The 18,998-nt window shown below is 52.5% G+C and overlaps 1 protein-coding gene across 10 annotated transcripts in view; it reads right to left on the minus strand.

Annotated features, from left to right (window-relative positions):
- The window catches only part of KDM2B (lysine demethylase 2B), a 115,779-nt gene that overhangs the window by 56,202 nt on the left and 40,579 nt on the right, over positions 1-18,998 (minus strand). For all 10 annotated transcript variants that reach the window (XM_079149504.1, XM_079149508.1, XM_079149510.1 and 7 more), the window contains 3 exons: positions 12,563-12,678; positions 6,862-6,988; positions 3,672-4,144 (listed from right to left, as the gene is read on the minus strand). In XM_079149504.1, the coding sequence (XP_079005630.1) occupies positions 3,672-4,144; positions 6,862-6,988; positions 12,563-12,678 (716 nt within the window). The remainder of the gene's footprint in view (positions 1-3,671; positions 4,145-6,861; positions 6,989-12,562; positions 12,679-18,998) is intronic.

Below are 18,998 nucleotides of genomic sequence, written 5' to 3' on the forward strand. Positions count from 1 at the left end.
CAAAAAATGGGCTTTGGGTAAAAGCCCAAACTAGTCACGGAGGAACTGAGCTGGGGTCAGAAAGAGCCCCTCCAATCCTGAGGGCTCTGGTTACCATGAGCCACCATGAGCAGCACCTCTGAGATTCCAGAGGCAGGCAGAGGACAAGCACTATTCTCTGGACACAAGCCAAAGATGGAAGCCGGTCACTCTGGGGGAACCACCTCTGGCCAGGAGCAGGGGAAGTGGCATTGGCAGTGAATGGGCCTCCAACCCACATTCCTGAGCTGGCTTTTTTTTTTTTTTTTTCCCCCTCAGTGGAGGCCCGAGAATCCCCAGCAGCTAAGAGGGAACAAAAGGGGCCAGGGCACACAGCTGGAAAGAAGGGGCTGCCCACTCTTGGTGACAACACTCCCCAAGGTGAGTCCCAGGCTCAGAACCTTGTCAGGGTTTCTGGATAGTGGGAGGCCAAGACCCAGGAACTCTCTGCTCCTGAAGATGCCTAGACCCACTTCCCCCATACGGGCACCCAGCCACACGGCATGTTGACATTAGCAGAACTTCTGTTTTCCTGGGGCCCAAAGGAGGGCTGTCCACCCAGTTGAGAAGCTCCTCAGCCTGGAAAGAGCCGCTCAGACAATGCTCAGGAACATAAATCTCTCTAAAGACAGCTAAATTCAATAAATGAGCTAAGCCGCTAGGGTATGTGAAAAAGAGACTTTGCAAAACTAATGGTAAATGGCAAGTGACACTCAGGGAGGCAGAAGGGAGTGGTGGGGACTGGGACCAGCTGTTACCCCTCCCTATGATTACAGTCAACCAGGAATGTGGACCAGGAGACTTACGTGACTCCTCATATTTCTTTTTTTTTTTTTCTTTCTTTCTTTTTGGCACCAGGGATTGAACTCAGGGGCACTCAACCACTGAGTGACATTCCCAGTTCTTTTTAGTATTTTATTTAAAGATAGGTTCTCACTGAGTTGCTTAGGGCCTCGCTAAATGCTGAGGTTGGCTTTGAACTTGTGATCCTCCTGTCTCAGTGTCCTGAGCTGCTGGGATTACAGGCATGCCCCATGGCGCTCAGTCGGCCATATTTCTTAATGTTGGCAATTATTATTATTTTTTTATTTATTTGTATGTGGTGCCAAGGATCGAACCCAGTGCCTTACACATGCCATGCAAGCACTGCACCACTGAGCCACAATCCCAGCCCCTTAATGTTGGCAATTATTTACAAAATATGTTTCATACTCTGTAGGCAAATGTAATGCCTGGAGTCTGAATTTGGCCCAAGGGCCTGCCGATATGCAACTTATGTTCTTGGACCAAATCTGTTGCTTGTTCTGTAGAGAAGCCCAAGCAGCCACCTCGATATATTCTCCCTGAATGTGGGTGACCTCTTGAGATGTCAGACATCCTTTATGTTCACTAAAACGATACGGCAGCGGCTGGCACTCGCCCTCCTGACTGAACGGCATGTGCAGCCTAGGACCATTTACTTTTAACCTCTCGTCCCTCCTGTGTCATCTGTAAGACAGGGATAATAAAAGTACCACCAAAGTTGCCGGGAGGCTTGAATGCATTTACACAAGGAAACACCTGCACTGCACAGTCCCCAGTGAAATCACATACACGGTCACGAGCTGTCACTGAACCCCGGGGCAGGGCAGGGCAGGGCGGGCTTGCATTTTGTCCAAGCCCCTGCCTGCCCCCTACCTCCTCCACACCATCAAGGGGTCTGTCTAGGCCTGATCCAGCTTCAGAGATGCATCTGGAGGTATAGGTGAGAGCCTGAGTCAGGGGCAGGTCTCATCTCTAAAGAGAAATCTGACCGCTGAGCTACCAGGAACAGGACACAAGCAGGTCAGACACAAGAGGTATTTTTAAAATAACAATATAAATAAATAAAGGGGTTTTCAAAAGCATGGGCCATTTCTTCTTCAGATGAATCGTTTTTTAAATCATTTGCAACATTTCAGGAACTCAATGCTACTCATTATTTTATGACTGATGAAAATACGTTGTTTTCACTTTAAAGGATCTCAGAAGGAAAAAAAGTAGCCACATCCCAGGGTTTCCTTTGGGAAATCTAACATTAAAGAAAGCACAGTTAGAGTCACATACAGTGGCACATGCCTGTAATGCCCGTGTCTCAGAAGGCTGAGATAGGAGGATCTCAAGTTCAAGGACAGCCTCAGCAACTTAGAGCCTGTCTCAAAATAAAATTTCAAAAGGGCTGGGAATATAGTTCAGTGGAAGAGTGCCCACTCAGCATATAGGAGGCCCCAAGTTTGATCACCATTACCACAAACAAATTTTTTTAAAAGTACAGTTAGGAATGGGGGTGTAGCTCAGTGGCAGAGCTACAGGGTGAGGAGGGCGGGAGGGGGTATGGGTGACACACAGCACAGGGAATCTCACTCCAGGAATGGGTTACAAGTCCCAGATCTCTTAATGTTGTATGTGAAATTTAACACATTTTTGGAGGGTGGAAAGAGTCCATTATTTTCATAAAATTCTCAAATGAGGTCAGCAGCCTCCAAAAGCCATGAATCAATGAGAGACCTATTCACAAGTTAAAGATCTGCTTCGTGTGTGTGTGTGTGTGTGTGTGTGTGTGTGTGGCAGAGGAGGAGAGGAAAAGCAGGGGAAATCAATTTCCATGTGTGTATGAGTTTGTCGGGATGATCCACTACTATGTATAACCATTAAGCTCTAATTTTTTTAAAAAAAGATCTGCTTGGTAAGGAGCTTTTTTACCTGCCAACTTCCCCTGAATTATATGTTTTTAATTCCACAGTATCTGTAGGGAAAATGTCTGCTACTTAAAGTGAAGGACAAAGGCTAGGGATGTGGCTCACTGGTAGAGCACCTGCTTAGCATGCACGAGGCCCTGGGTTCCATCGCCAGCACTTCAAGAAATAAAACAAAATAAATAAAGGTTCGAGTTAGTGGTTTCGTACACCAGCACCCTCTACTGGAGCACCTGCCAGGCCACCTGATGTGGTCCCCGGCGCCCAACGCAACATTTCCTGAAAGAACAAATGAATGACCAATTCTTGAAGAAGAGGCAAGTTCAGTTAGCAGCTTCAGCAGGCAGGTGGCTTCCTGTGGGCACCAGACATTATGGGAGGAAGCCCAAATGCCTCCATGGCCTCACACCAGAGCCTTAGCCACGCCGGGACAGGAGGCAGTTCTGTGTGGTGGGATACTCTCTCCTGCATCCTCATCTCAGTTCTGAGACGTCAGCAAAGTCCCTTAACCTTCTGAGCCTACACTCTCATCAGTTACATGAAGATGACAGTGGAGACCTCTGAACTCAGGCCACCATGTGGTACCCACATTAGCTGCTCACGAGGAGGACCACTGGGATATCCAGCATGGCACATGACACAGAAGAATACCCCAGGAAATCAACCATTAGTGTCACACCTTCTACCAGGGAGGCCTCAGTATTCCAACAAGAGCTGAGAAAGAACCTGCTGCCAACCAGAGTCAGCTGCTACCAGAAGCTCCCTCTGCAGCTCGTAGTGGTGGCCCCTGCTCAGATGGCCTAGGTAGTCTGCCTGGACAGAGGCCCTCCCTGAGCCCAGGTGGACCTCTGAACATCTGCTCCAAGCCACCCTGAGCTGGGCTGCCCACTGTCACGATGGAAAGAGCCCGCCCTGCTCCCCAGCCACACCCCTGCCTACCTTCACGCCCTCCAGGAGGGCCTGGGGGTCCTCGATGCCCTCAGGGACACACTTCTTGTTCTCTGGGAGGGATTCAAGTTTCTCCACGAGGGCTTTCAGGCCCTTCAGTTCAAACTCTGTGAGGTGGGTCCATTTGGTGGAGACCTCAGTGGCAGGAGAGCCGCTGGGTGTCTTGGGGTAGTCTACAGGCATCGTGGAGGACTTCACGCTGTCCTCCGACTCATTAGACAAGGTCCTTTTGAGGAACTGCATGGCAGGTGCTTTGGGCTTCTTGCCGAGGCTCTCCTGCTCCTCCGAGGGGGTGCTGGTGGGGGAGGCGGGGCCATCGGCTGGCAGCTTGGGTACCTTATCTGCCCCATCCCCCTCCTCCTCCTTCTCCTCCTCCTCCTGGGGCTGCTGCTCACAGGACTCCTCCTCCATGTCCAACCAGGAATCAGATGAGAAGCCGTCTACGCTGGCCTTTCTTGGGGCATCTGTGGGGATAAGAGACGATGATTACCTAAACCCCTGTGGAAGTTCTGGAGCCTCCTTTCTCTGTACCCTCAACTGCAGAATCTTCTCTGAAGATCCTGAGGGCCTCCACCTCCCGACCTCCAGAAAGACTGTGGTCAGCCGGACATAGTTCACAGCCCAACTCTGCTTCCTGCCTGCTCTGGGCTGAGAGCGCCTAGGGTTGAGAGAGGTTGCTCCACCCCTCAATGTACCTGGCACCTTACTGAATGTATAAAAAAGACCATGTGGGTTCAATCCAGAGTCCCTAAAGCATAAATCTCTACAGACAGAGAGTAGATTAGAGCCTGGTGCAGTGGCACATGCCTGTCATCCCAGTAACTTAAGAGGCTGAGGCAGGAGGATCACAAGTTCCAAGGATCATAACACAGTAAGACCCTGTCTCAAAGTAAAAAATTTAAAAATGGGTTGGGGGCGAAGCCCAGTGGTAGATTGCTTAACCAGCATGCAGGGGACCCAGGGTTTAATCCCCAGCACCACAAAAACAAAAAGAAAAGAAGCAAAAAAAAAAAAAAGATTAGTAGCCTAGGGCTGGGGTACAGAAGGAGAGATAAGGAGATGAAAGTTAAATAGGACAGCTTTCTCTTTGGGTGATGAAAACATTGTGAAACTGATCGTCATGACAGTCGTCCATACACTTGTGGATACACTAAAAATCACTGTATGCACAGTAAGTGGCTAAATCATGATATGTGAACCACACCCCAGTAGAGCTGTTGTGAAACGTAAGGTGTAGCACAGTGCCAGAGCCCTTGCCTACCACATATGCGGTCCCGGGTTTGATCCCCAGCTCTGCAGGAGAAAAAAAAAAAAAAGGCAGCTGGGCTCCGTGGCCCACACCTGCAATCCCAGCTACTTCGGAGGCTGAGGCAGGAGGACTGCAGGTTCCAGGCCAGTCTGGTAACTTAGCAAGCCTCTGTTTCAGAATAAATAAATAACTGAGGATGTAGCTCAGGGGCAGAGCACTGTGGGTTTGATCCCCAGACCCAGTACCATGGAGAGGAGAATAAATGTGAGGCAAAGGATGCTTTCTCTGAGGGCTGAGGATCAAATGAGCAGCGCCGAGCCAGCTCCAGCACGCGAGCCAGCTGATAAGCCAGGCGTCTCCTAAGTCCTCTCCCTCTCCTTGGCAGAGGGACCAGAATGGCCAGGGGCAAAATAGCAGCAAGAAAACATAAACCAGGAGTGGGCGCTGATTACCCCGACGGGCCTTGAGATTCCTCTGTGTCTGCTAACAGAAATATTCTACTGCCCTAAATATCTAAGCAAGAGAACGGACCGTGTTTCCAGGTTTGCGAATGGTCACAAATCAGAAGTCTTTGCACCCCCCAGCTTCTGGCCCCCACAGGCACACGGAGCCTCTGCAGTCGCAGGGCCATCCCGCTCCTTCTGGGTTATTTTCCGTCTCTGCTACACAACTGGGAGCCCCAGAAGAGCAGGTTGTGAGGTTTGGGTGTTTTCCAACACACTGATGCTGCCATCACCTGACATGAACAGCCCCCGCAGACAAAGCTGACGTCCCAGGTGGCAAAGGAGTGCCTCCCTGTAATGACCCCAGCAGAAACATTCGTTGCCATCCCATGCCCAGCATGGAACCCTTGCAAGTCGACAAGGAAGGGAGCCAGGGGAATGAAGGAAGAAGGGTTACAGGTGTGTGTGCGCGCGCTCGCGTGCACTAAAAATCAGAGGCTGCAGGAGAAATCACAAGACCCTACGAGAGACAGGCCAATCTCACATCTGGGATGGGACGTTTGATATCCAGGAAAACCCTTCAGCACACGCAGCCCAGTGACACTGATGGGAAGAACTGCCTCTTACACATTGTGGGTCAGGGCTCACTGGACACAACTCCAGAGCTGGTGTCTATGAGCCAAGACTCAAGGACAAGCTGGGTGTGCTAGGGCACAACTGTAATCCAGCCATCTGGGAGGCTGAGGCAGGAGGATTGCAGGTTCAAGGCCAGTCTTAGCAACTCAGGGAGACCTTTCTCTCAAAAAAATAAGAAGGGCTGGGAGATAAAGTGCCCCTGAGTTCAATCCCCAGTGCCAAAAAAATTAAAAGATTAAAAGACAGCCATGCAGCGGGGATGATGTCCCTTTAAGTACCAGTAGCAGGGCTGGGGAGATAGCTCAGTTGGTAGAGTACTTGTCTCGCAAGCACAAGGCCCTGGGTGCAATCACCACCGAAAAAAAAAACAAAAAAAAAGTACCAGTAGCAGTACAGGGCACAGCAGCTGCGGCTCTGGAAGCTCCCCTGCACCTCCAAGCTAGCTTTGCCATCACCCCTGCTGGCACCCCTGCTGGGTCGCACAGGCCTGCTCATTCAGACAGAAAACCAACCTGGGGTGGGGGGTGTCAGCTGGTGACCACAGAGGAAGAAAAAGAATCAGGATTCTTGAAGGATGGTCCTGCCTCAGCGACCTGCAGGCGACCAGCTGGTCCCCACATCTGCAGAGTCATGAGCTGGAGGTGACTCCTTGCGGGTCATGGGTTCCTTTTCTTGGATTGTGTATTCCAGACGAGAACCTGACGGGTTGCCTTCCCCTGAGAGACGTCTAGCATCCCACCCAACACTCTGGTTCAAAAGAATCCCCTGAATCCCAGACTGCCTCCGGTCCCCACTGAAGAAACAACTTTAGTGCTAGTCATGAGGCCTGGCTGAGGGCCCCGGGGTCACTCACCAATGAGCATGGACTCTCTCTGGTATTCCTGAGTGAGGTAGGAGCGCTGGGTCACACAGTACACGTATCTCTCCAACACATACCAGCACATCTCATAGTAGAAGGGGTAACGGAATTTGGGCTGCACCTAGAAGCAGAGAGCAGGCGGGTAGAAGTCAGCTTCTGAGGACAATGGGACAGGAGGAAGAGAAGCGGGGCAGGCTCCCTGGGGTGGGGTCACTCTTATCATCTTAGTAAGAGCACAAATGGCAGCAGGGAAAAATGGGGGGTGTTGCTGAAGGGGAGGCAGGAGGGAGCCTGGAAGGGGAGGATGCCAGCAGCATGCACCGATGAGTCGGAGGAAGAAGCCCCCGTAAGCACACCATTCAAAGGCCCGAGCCGCACGCCAGGAAGGTGGAGGGGTCGACTGCGTGCTTCTGTGAGATGCAGACAGAGCTCTTCCTCGCCCTGCGGATAGTGCCTGTGGGTATCTGCAGGTGGGAGCCCTCTCTGACCCCAACTACGACAGACCTGGGCTCCTCATTCTAGAATATTCTTGCACAGACTCTGCTGTCCCTCCCTCCCCTTTTAAAGACAGAAATCCACCCCCAAGCCTTACCCATTTGCAGACAGGCTATGGAGCACCCTCCTCCTGCACTCTGGGAGGGAGGCCATGGGGAGGGCCAACGAGGGTAGAGTGTGGCCTCACCTACCTCCAGGGGTGGGGCCTCAGGTGTCCACCTCCTGCTCCTCCCCACACCACCTGCGCTGCCCCAGCCTGTATTTTTCACCAAGGGCTCCCTGGAGCACAAGTCCCTGGCATGATGGAGACATCCTGACACCAGGGTGCACACACCTAGGTCTGGAGGTTCACGTGGAGATCCCTCTTGGCTGTTTCTCATGGCAGGAGTAAAGGAGGAGATGGCGTGTACGGAAACTACTAAAGGGCTTGGTGCGCAGGGGGTTTCCAATGGGTGGCAGTGTGGGGTCTGCACAGGGGAAATAGCAGCAGAAGACGGGAAGGAAGCAATACCACCAAAGGCCCTGGCACCGAGGAACCTTCTAGAAACTGCATCCTGAGTGGGCGAAGGAGGAGCAAGGATAGGGAAGGGTAGTCCAGGGCAGTCCCTGTCTCTCATGGCAAGGTCTCTTCTCCAGACACCACACGAGTCGCACTCGACCACGCTAGCCCCTGGCCTGCTCTCTCGCCCTCTTGTCAAGGGTGTGTCTGGCCATCAGAAGTCCCCTCACCTCTTTCACCCTCCAGGAACTCAGGGAGTTGGAAGTTAAGCAAGCACACTGTCAGCCCAGCTGCCCTGGTCTCTCTGCTGACAACACTGGATGGCACTGGACCTCTGCGACGAAGACAAATACAAGCAGACCTGCCGTTCTCCAAGCACCCACCTGTCCTCTGCTCCTTGCCCACTCCTGCCACCTCAGGTTCTGAGGCCCCTTTTCCACCTGGGGCCTCACGCTGGGTCCATTTGCTCTCCCTGCCTCTGGTGGGTGGTATGCTTTGGAATGAGGTCATGGCCATCATGCTTTCCAGCTCCTTGGGGAGATGCAGGGAGTTGGGATCATAACCTAGCGTTTTCCTTGGCTCCAGCTACTTTCTGAGAAACCCAGTTTTATTACTGTGGTATTCATCTTTTTGCACAGTTATTGGATCAGTGTCCCCTGGAGTTTACAAGAGAGGGGCTCTTCAGCATGAAGCAGACCTCGACCACCTGTGACAAAGGGTTGGGGGGGGGGGTGTCTTCAGCTCCTCCCCCACATTCCAGAACAAGGGCAAAATGATTTTGAAACGAATCACCAATCTTTCAAATGCAAGCTGAGGAAGACAGACCCCCACTTGAGGTATCTCTTTACTCGACAGGTAAAACTCTGAAGTTCATTTCGACTTTTCTAATTTTTTGAACATCATCTGAGTCACTGTGCCAAAGATGGGCACCATGATGCCTGAGAATCTTTCTAGATTAGGAAAAAAAAAAATTGGAGGGGGGGCCTGCATTTCAGGAGGGAAAGATAAATCTTCCCTCTTTGTTGCTGAACCCAAGGGAAACTGGCCGGGTGAAAATAAATGCTGATGAAGGAATTAGAGTTCCTTTGGTGGTTTTGTGTGTGTGTGTGTGTGTGTGTGTTTTAATTTTTTTTTTCCAAGAGAGGAGACTGTGGGAAACAAAATTTGCAAAGAATTGACTTACAAACGGGTTGTCGCCTTCCACCCTTCGCCTTCAAAAGGTTTCAGCCACATGCCTGGGAACATTAAACACATGATTGCTCAATATTATTTGGTGACAAACTGAGAGCCTCACCAAACTGAGTTGTTAACCGACCTCAGTTCAAAACGCAGGGCAAGGCAGTCAGAGAAAGCATGCACGGCTCCCAGCCTGCGGGGTGACCGTCTATCAGTGGACCGCAGGATTCAATTTGAGTTCCAAGGGCCCATTGGAGTGGCACCTGGCCTGAGAGTCTTCCTCGGAGGCCCCAGTCATCTGAGACCCGAGAGGCCTTTGGAGATGACAGCTTAGGTGTCTCAGAGTGTCTAGAACTCCCAGGTCTCAAGGAATCGAAAAAGTGAAACACGAGGGTGGGTGGAAGGGCCTTAAAATTTGTTTTTCTCCTGGAAAAAAAAAATCAATGGGGGAAAAAAAAATCCAATGGCGGGGGTGGGGAAGGGCAGAGGAAGGGTAAATTATTTGCAATTTCCAAACAGATTCACTGGCTTCGAGGGAATAGGTGTGTCGGCATTACCTTTTCTGGAAAGGCTGCTCTCACTAAAACCATTAAGGAGGAGGAAAAAAAGGTAAGCATAAGAGACGGCGGTTTGATGAGCGATCGTCTGGACCATCCCTGTCCCTTATGAACCTACCCGGAGTTAAAAGCACATCATGATGGTGGCGACAGTATCTTAGAGGACCACAGGGCACTTCCTCCATCATTCTTATCTTCAGGATGGGGGAGCGCTCATCTACACCGGGAGGGAGCGGAAATCCACCAGGCCCCAAAGGCCTGTACCTGTTCCTGCCACCTCACAGGCAGTAACCCTGCCAGGTGAAGTCACCTAGCGTCCAGCCCAGAAAAATTACAACAGTGAGGGCAAGACATGGCTTCCTGAATTGGAGAGAATCTCAGGGCTTCCTGGCCTGGATGGGGTCCCCCACCTTGAGCCACAAAGGCAAATTCCTTTTCTACACCATGGGCCTTTCAGACTGAGAATCCCCTGGCTCATCTCCTGCATGTGGTTTCTGCAGCAAAGCCAGGTTTTAGGACTCTTGGAAAAACTACTTTTATTTTTATGTATTTATTACTTTGCAGTACTGGGGATTGAACCCAGGGCCTTACGCATGCTAGGTAAGGGCTCCACCACTGAGCTATATCCCCAGCCTGGGAAAAACTATTTTTAAATGATGATAACCTTCTTAAAGGAGCTCAGGGGGATGCAAAGAATTAAGCTGTAGCGAGCTGACAAGGAGCCCTGGCATTTTATCTGGCTTCCAGGACTCTCTCTGCAGCGTCTTTTGTCTGCCTTGGCTCCTAAGACATAAACAATTGAGCCTTGTAGCCAAGCCCCTCTCTCCAAAGACCAGAAATCAAAGCAGATTAAAAAGCCTGCCGCTGGTTCCAGCCCAGCCTGCCCATCAGCCAGTCCCCATCCCCCCACCTGGCAACCTGCTCCAGGGAAACCAGATGGGGTGTCCACTCGGAGGACAGTGACAGGGGGTCTTGAAGGAGGGACTGGGCCACACAGCTCAATATGGACACAATATTCCACAGGGGCTAAGTGTGAAGGCTGCCTCCTGCCTTGAGAGCTGCCAGTCGGGGAGGGAGGCCGGGCTTCTCTGGGAAGGATGGGGCCCAGATCCTCTGAGATGCATGCTCAGATTCCCAGGGGAGGGGACGGCTGCCCAGCAAGTTGCCAAGTCTTTAGAAATCCCAGCCTGACTCTGGCTTTCAGGAATTGCCTGGAAAGTCCTAGGCTTGATTTCTTACTCTAGATTGTTCTGTTTCTCTCCACACCTGCTGCTCCGCTCACAAACTGGCCTGCTCTTCAGGGCCGGTCAAAGAACAGTTGCCCTGAGCCCCAGACAGCACTGACCCAGACTGTGAGACAATCACCTGGGTCCCAACTGTGCCTTCTCCTGGACAGTCCAGAGCGGCACACTCCAGACCAAGGCTGGGCTGACCTTTCTCCAGGCCCGGACAGGAGAGGAGGGTGGGTGACAGAGGGGAGAAAGCCCACAAATAAGGGGTTTGTCCAGGGTCACAGACACCAGGCTCTGCAGACCTGGGCTCACAGGCAGCCACACAACAGCTGCAAATGTACACACGCCCTTGCAGCATGCATGACTGCCGACCAGGGCTTCAAGAAGTCTCCAGGAAACCCTGGACCAGGCCCCTCACGTCAGGACTGTTGAGGGGCCAGATTTACACAGTGGCTAAGACTTTGACCCAGGTGTGTGATTCCCTGAAAACAAGATCAGGAAGATGGACTTGGCCCAGAGCTGCTCTTTTGTGAGATGCTTCTTTAGGATCCAGGCACATTAATGCCTCTCTGAGTCTAAAAAAGGCAATTTCAAGGCAAATCCCGAGAAATGGTGCGTTCTACCCATACAACGGAGGGCACTGAGCCCTAAGAAGGAATCATGCATTGATACACGCTACAGTGTAGGTTGACCTTGAACACACCATGCCAAGTGAAAGCCAGACACAAAAGAACACATATTGCACAATTCCATCCATATCCAATGTCCAGAATAGGCAGATCTATATAGGGAGTAGATTAGGGGCTGCTGGAGCAGAATGGGTGAGATGGGGAGTGACTGCTGATGGGTACGAGGCTTCTTTTTAGGGTGATGGAATGTTCTGGAATTAGTGGCGATGGTTACACAACCTTGTGAAGATACTAAAAACCGCTGATTTGCACACTTGAAATGTGAATTTTATGGTTATATGGATTATATCTCAAATATTGAAATAGCCATGTTAAAAAAAAAAAGAGGAAGAAAGAAAGAGAGGAAGAAGTGGCCCCTCTTTGTCACAGGGCTCTAGTTCCGACCCTTCTCTCAGATACCTGGAGATACTGCTCAAGCCCAACATGGGGAAAGCAGGTGGCCAGTTTGCAGCCACCGGAGCTTTGTAGGGGAAACTCATGGAACAGAGGGCACGCACAGACCCTAGGTCCTGCAACATGGGAGACCTGAGACAGGAGAAGCTCACACTGTCGAAGCAGAGGGAAGTCTTGGCCTCAAAGAGTTTGAGACACCCCAGCAGGCACTGAGGCTAGCTCAGAGACAGGACCTGGGGGACTCGGGGATTCAGGCTTCCTTTCGATCAGATCAGATCCCAAGGGAGAATGCAGGGCCGATACCTGAATTTGGACCAGGGCGGGCCCTCTTTCCAAGGCCTCCACCTACGCCAAACATTGGCAGCAATAAGATCCCCTAGCCCCTCAGGCCCCTTCCTCATAGGAGAAGGAAAGGGCTTGGTTCCTGATATCTCATGCTGTCTCAAAAGACACTTCCCCTTCCAAGGGGGTTTAGCTGCCTCTTGTCTGGAGATGAACAGAAATTGAGGGGCTCTTTTTGGGGATACCCCCTCTTCACCCTGCAGAACCAGGACCCAGGCCTGGCTCGAGACAGGGAGCAGGAGGGACAGGGGGACTGCAGAGGACTTCATAATGGCCGGGCACACCCCCCAGGAGAGAAGGAAGCCTCCTTACCCGGGTTCTGTCCTCGATTTCGTAGATTCGCAGCTGCATGGGCACGTTAAAGCTATGCAGGATGTTCCCGCCGAAGACCAGAGAGTCTACAGGGGTGTAGACTGCATGGATCCAACCTGGGGTGGAGAGGGTAAAGGGAGATGAGCGGCCAGCCCCCTGGGGATCCCTCTCCACACAATGCCCGAGGGAGGGAAAGATGGCACTCAAGAGGGCCTGGTGGGGGTACCCAAGGTGTGGGCCTAAGGCTGGGCGCCAATACACACAGATAGTTGATGCAGAAAGCCAAGACTCCTGGCTCACCTAGGGGACCCAGGCTGGCAGCCACAATGGTCCCTGGCTACTTCAAGTCAAGTGGTAGAAGCTGCAGACCAGCCCCCACCCTGAGGACCCTGATAACCAAGTCTTTCTCCTAGGACTCAGCTACAGCAGCCAACAGAGTCAGGCCCTGTTCCCGGCTCACACTGGCTAGACAGCTGGAAACACCCCTCCCAGGCTACACATCTGTCTGGAGTCTCTTTCTCGTCATCGCCACGAGCACCAGACAGTTCAGAGCCACGACAAAGGAATAACATCTTGCCAGAGAAGCAGGACCCAGATGCGTCCCCCGGTAGAGTATACCTTGTCATCCAATCCTCCCAGGCACATTTCCAGGTGGCCTCCTCAGCCACACAAGGCCTGTGCCCCGTCCCAGCTCTGCTTCCACTCTGTCCCCGAGGCTGAAGCTTCAAGCGCATGGCTTAGTAGTCACCAAGGTAAGGATACCAAAGTGCTCACCTTGTGCCAGGCACGGCCTGGAGGCTTTCCAGACCTTTCCTCGGCTCTCACAGAAGCCTTATAAAGGACATATATTCCATCCCAATTTACAAGAGAAGAAACCAAGGTGCAGAAAAGTAAAGTCACCATCAAGATTTTGAACACATGCCTCTGCTGGATTCATAAAAAGAAGGGACAAAGAAAGCTGTAGAATTCATTCGACAGCCACAACTCAGTTCAGACTGGGCATCCTGGCAAGCACTTGAGAGACTGACATGGCTCCTGGTTGCTGGACCGGAGGCAGAGCGAGGGGACAGAGAGCTTTACGTGGAGTCCAATTCACAGATGCTGAAACTGAGGCTCAGAGAGGGCCAGCCACTGGCTGAGCGTAGTCACGGCTGGCAAGGGAAGCAGCTCTCTTTTTAGCTGCAAAGTCCCAGGGGACAGGCATGGAAACACAGGAGAGGCAAAAGGAGAAACAGTGAGAAATAAGAGACAGAGGCAAAGACAAGAGCAGACAGAGGCAGAACAAGCCATAGTGGGAGACAGTCACTAGGTCAGTCGGGGTAAGGGCAGTGGCCACCTGAGACTCTCCTCCTGTCCATCTGTGTGCCCGATGCTGTTTCTTTTTGCGTTTGCTCTGTTTGTTTGCTTTTGCAGTGCTGGGAATCCAAGCCAGGGCCTCCCCCCTGCTAAGCAAGTGCTCTACCACTGAGCTACACCCCCAGACCCCATGTGCCTAAGGCTTTTGCTCAAAAGAAAATTACAGAGAGAGACCCAACCCACCTCCCCCCACAAGCCCAAGCAGTTCCAGTCTCTTCCCTGTGAGCTGAGACATGCCAGCCCTGAGTCACAGGCGGCCACCGCTGCTGGGAGCAGAGCTGCCACCTGGGAAGGGAACAGGGAGGCTGAGATCTCGGCTGGACACTCAGCCACTGGCCCTTTCTGACAGGCGCAGAGCTGGCGGTTCTCAGAGCAGAGCGAGGGAGAGCTGGTTTAGGAGGCAGCCGCCGCCAGGCGCAGGAGCAATAGCCTCGCTCTGCCTTTCACTTCCAGGCCTCTGGCCTGGGCCATCAGAGGCAGCTGCTCTGTGAGCCAGGTGTGCCACTGAGAGCCACCTGGGCCCTCACACCCTGAGAAAGACAAAGGCTGTGCCTCTGAAAAGCCTCAGCTTCCACAGTTGCTTCAGTCTCCTGCCTCTGCTGCCTGCTGGCTGGGCTTCCTGGCGACACTTCTGCTTCCACCAAGGGGGACTATGCAGCCAGTTGCTACTGTGGCCGCTCCATCAGTGTTATTAAAGCCACACTTCTGAAGACCACCTGAGCCTCAAGGTCCTGGTCCCACACTTCCTCCCATGCCCACCCACCTCCCTACACAAAGCCCAACCCAGGGCCTGAGTTCCAGGCTGCCCTCAGCACTGATCACCATGCTACTGCCCCCTCTCCTGGCCTCTGTGTCTCTGCCTGACGTGCAGAAACTCCCTCCCTTGTGGGGAACTCACTGAGAAGGGAATTTGTCATTGATATTCGTGGTGTTCTCGACAATTCCAAGGATTTGGGAAAGGCTGGTGCCCAGGTAAACCTGTATTAATCAGCTTCAGACTCTCCCTGTTCCTGGCAGGTGGAGATGCAGATGCACCTGGCTTTCATCTATTACCCCGTGTGTGAACAAAGAGGGAGTTGCCATTGCAGGTAGGGAGGAGGGATTCTGGAAGCTTCTTCCCACTGGGGCCTCTCTGGTAGGTCAGGCAGCCTCCCCTGGATTACAGAGGCTGCTCAGTCCCTCCCCTGCCCATTTACATCTGCTTCATCCCCTGAACACTGGCTCCAGGAAGAACCAGGGAGGGGAAGCCACAGCACTCCTGAGCCCCGTCCGTGCCCACCCTCCCAATGTCAGCTCCCTCATGACAACGCTCCAGGAAGCCTGAGAGCAGGTGTCCGGGGCTGGTGACTGGGCAGGGGAGGTTGGCATCTGCCACCTGCTTCCAGCTCAGAGCCATCAGCAATATGAAGGCAATAAACGAAGGCTATTCAGGCCAAGTGACAAGGGACAGATGCACTCATGGAAGGACAGCAGCAACCCACAAAACCCACCGCCAGGCTGAGCTCTGGGACCTGAGGGGGTCAAGAAGGACAGGGAGGCATAGGGAGTCTCACCCAAAACCTAGGATTCAGGATTCGGAATCCAGCAGCCCCCGCCTCACAGCTGCCTCCTCCTGTGCAGGTGCTTCAGGGACAACCCCACCGATGCCCACGACCTGCCAGGCCCTGGCTTCCTGCCCAGGCCCTGATGAGCGTCCTGTGCAGGGTCAGGACCTGGTAGCTGTACCAAGAACCCAAACTGGCACTCCACAGAAGGCGTCAGACCCGGGACACGATGAGTTCGATGCAGCACTTGCATGCCACGAGGGTCAAAGGACTCCTCCGTCACCCTCAACCGTCTTCCTCTCCCAGACTGTCCAGGAGTGAGGCCTGAAGACTCGCAGGCCTGACCCACGGCCCCTTCACCCTCAGACTCAAGCCGGAAAGCTCGATCACATCTCACAAAAATCGTGTACCAGTTAAAATCTTCCTGACGCGTCGGTGTCCCATGAGCATTCAGGGAACTGAGGGAGACTCGCTGAAGACAGCTGGGGGGACTTGTGGGCAGTGTGAGGGAGGACACTCCCCTAAAGTCACACTAGGGGAACAAAAACCCAGGTCAGCAGCAGGAAACACCCAAATTCAATTCTCCAACAAAGAAAAGCTCATCTCAGGAGCCCTGGACCCCCAAGGTTCTCTCTCCCCACAAAGCCACAAACCAGCTACCCCAAATCTCAGGTGTGTGGGTGCATCCTGTGTCCCATGGCCCAGGGTGTGGACGCCAGAGAAAATCCCAAGTCCCCGAAACATTCGTCTACGGCCACAACTTTGGTCTTTGGGTTTTCACTGCTTGGCAACAGAACGAGGAAACTAAAGGTGGCATAGATTTCATACACAGAAACACTACCAAAAGTAAAGTGCTGTCCCTGACGCTCAAGTTTCTTCCCATCAGCCCTGCCATCCACACGTCCTGCAGCTACGCTTTCAACCAACTGCAGACCAGGAACCCAAGCAAACCGCATCTGTACCGAGCACCGAGACAAGGCCCTCCTTGTCGTTCCTTAAACAAAACGCAGTGGAGCAGCTGCTGGCAAGGGGTTCATGCCACAGCAGGCACTGTCAGTCGTCTGGAGCCGGAGCTCGGTACCCACTGGGGGTACTGGAACCAACCACCAGGGATGCCACGGTGCAGCTGGACGTGCACCTGCTTTCCTGCAGAACTGTCATGGAATAGCAGCCTCAGAGGAGGGGGTTTTTTGCCCCTGGTTTTGTGGGTTTTGCGGGGCTGGGAATGGAACCCTAGGCCTCATGCACTCTAAGCAGGTGGTCTACCCAGAGCTGCAGTCCTCGTGTTTTTAATTAATGTCCATCTTTAGCAAAATTGCAATTCTATATCAGTTACCAACTTTTTTTTTTTTTTTGTGGTGCTGGGAATTGAACCCACAGCCTTGTGCTTGCAAGGCAAGCACTTTACCGACTGAGCTATCTCCCCAGCCCCCAACTTTTTTTTTTTTTTAATTCATTGGTCCAACACATGACGCCTGGAAACCCGACTTATGCTGCCACCACGCCTCCCGCATGACCACCAGAGGCAGGTGGTACATTTCAGGGGTCCCTTTTCTTTCTGTCTTTTTCCTTTTTTCTTTTCTTTTGTGGTACCAGGGATGGAACGCAGGGGGCCTTGGCCAGTGAACTATATCCTCAGCCCTTTTTACTTTTTTATTTCTCAGACAGGGTCTCAACTAAATTGGGGCCTTGCTAAGTTACTGAGGCTAACCTCAAACATACAATCCTCCTGTCTCAGCCTCCCTAGTCATTGGGCTGATGGGCATGAGCGACCACACTGGGCCAATGGTCCCTTGTCTATTTCTCAAAAATCTGGGGGACAAAGAAAAAAAAAAAAAAACCCATATCTTCCTCAAGACCCCCCGGGCCAGAAGTCTTTGCTGGGGTCTATCTTCCTGCTTGCTGGGGTTCAAATCCACAACTCTTCCTGCCCTCAGGACAGTTACATACCTGCTGTGGCTGTGGTGCTGCTTCCCAGGACCCTCCCTAACTTGCTGAAGTCACCAGCCAACAGAAGGATCAGGCTCCTCCCACCCAGTTCTACACAGGGCCCAGTGTGGAAGGGATAGCGATGGAGGAATCTCGAGGGTCCCGGAGTTCAGCCCCTCTGTACAGATTTGATATTTGAGACACAGAGACAGGAAGGTCACAGAAAGCACCCAGGGCTGTCTCGCCAACCCCTGCGTGGGCTAGAACACACTTCAGGACCCACCTCCTGCCCAAGGTTCCACACCACATCGGCAAGGGTCTACGTACCTGCTGCCCCCCAGGTACAATCCCTTCTAACTCAAGCAGGGGCCTGGGGCCATGGTAACAGAGTCACCCCCACTAAACCCTGCCACCCCCAATTCCCACATTTTCCTAAAAGGGCAGTGTCTACCTTCTGCCCAATTTGCTAGAGGAGCGCAGGTGTGCAGGCCTCTCCCTCCACTGTGGGAACTACCGCCACATCCACCACCCCTGTTCCATGTCTAGACCCAAAGTCAATGCTCAGCAACCTAAATGTAGCCAGTTTTTTCATGTAATGGATCTCAGTGGCTTCAAAGGATACACTTATCTTCTGGTACAAGCTTCCACCCTGTGGCAGTTCCCCTATAATCTCCTCAACACACCCATAGCTAGTTTCTACTTGTATACCTCCAATGATGGGGAGCTCACTACCAGCAGAGCAAGTTATTCCAACACCACTCAGCTATACTTTCTTCCAGGAAGAACTATAGTTACCTGGCTAACTACAGCTACCACACACCTGTTTCTCAGGTTAAAAAACAAAACAAAACAAAAACAACAACAACAACAAAAAAAAAACCTCCTTCAAACTCATCTCACCTGATGTGATTTCCAGACTTCTCTTTCTTAATATTAACCCCCCCTCCAAAGTATAATGACCAAGAGGTACACAACCTCCCACATGTGGCCTGACCCCTTCACTCTGGGCACAGGTCAACCTGTTACCTCCCTCATGGGTAGAATCCTTCTGTTAATGCAGCCTACGACCCAGAAAATGACTCCGAGGTCAGCAGCCACATCCACTAGAGACTCAGCCTATAACCAGCCGAAAGCCCTCAGCCCACCTCCAAAGAACTGCAGGCAAGCGGGTCTCAGCCTTCTCAGTCCTCGCATCCCCCGTCTTACTCCCTTCCTACAGATGGGAACAAAGGCCCACAGAGGCAGTCTCAGCTCACAAGCCACACACCAAAATTCCAACTGGCCAATTTTTGCTGCCCTTCCCCAGAGTTTGCATCCCAAATCTTTGGGGAGCACCCACCCCTGGTATCCAAAGGGCCCGTGTCATCATATCCCACGGAAACCTCCCGAGGAAGTCCTGGGGCAGACATGAAGACACTCCCTGAGGGGAGGCCTGAGTCTTCTCAGAGGACAGAGAATTCCAGCCCACAGGCACAGAGGTGCAGGCTAGATGTTCCCTTCCACCTGAAGCCCACCACCCTCAGGAACTGCACACTGCACAGTCACCAGCCAGAACCACCAGGCCCAGACAACCCTCCCTTGGCCTCAAACCCCAGTTGAGGCCACTG

This window comes from Sciurus vulgaris (assembly GCF_902686455.1).
Source record: "Sciurus vulgaris genome assembly, chromosome: 8".
NCBI lineage: Eukaryota > Metazoa > Chordata > Mammalia > Rodentia > Sciuridae > Sciurus > Sciurus vulgaris.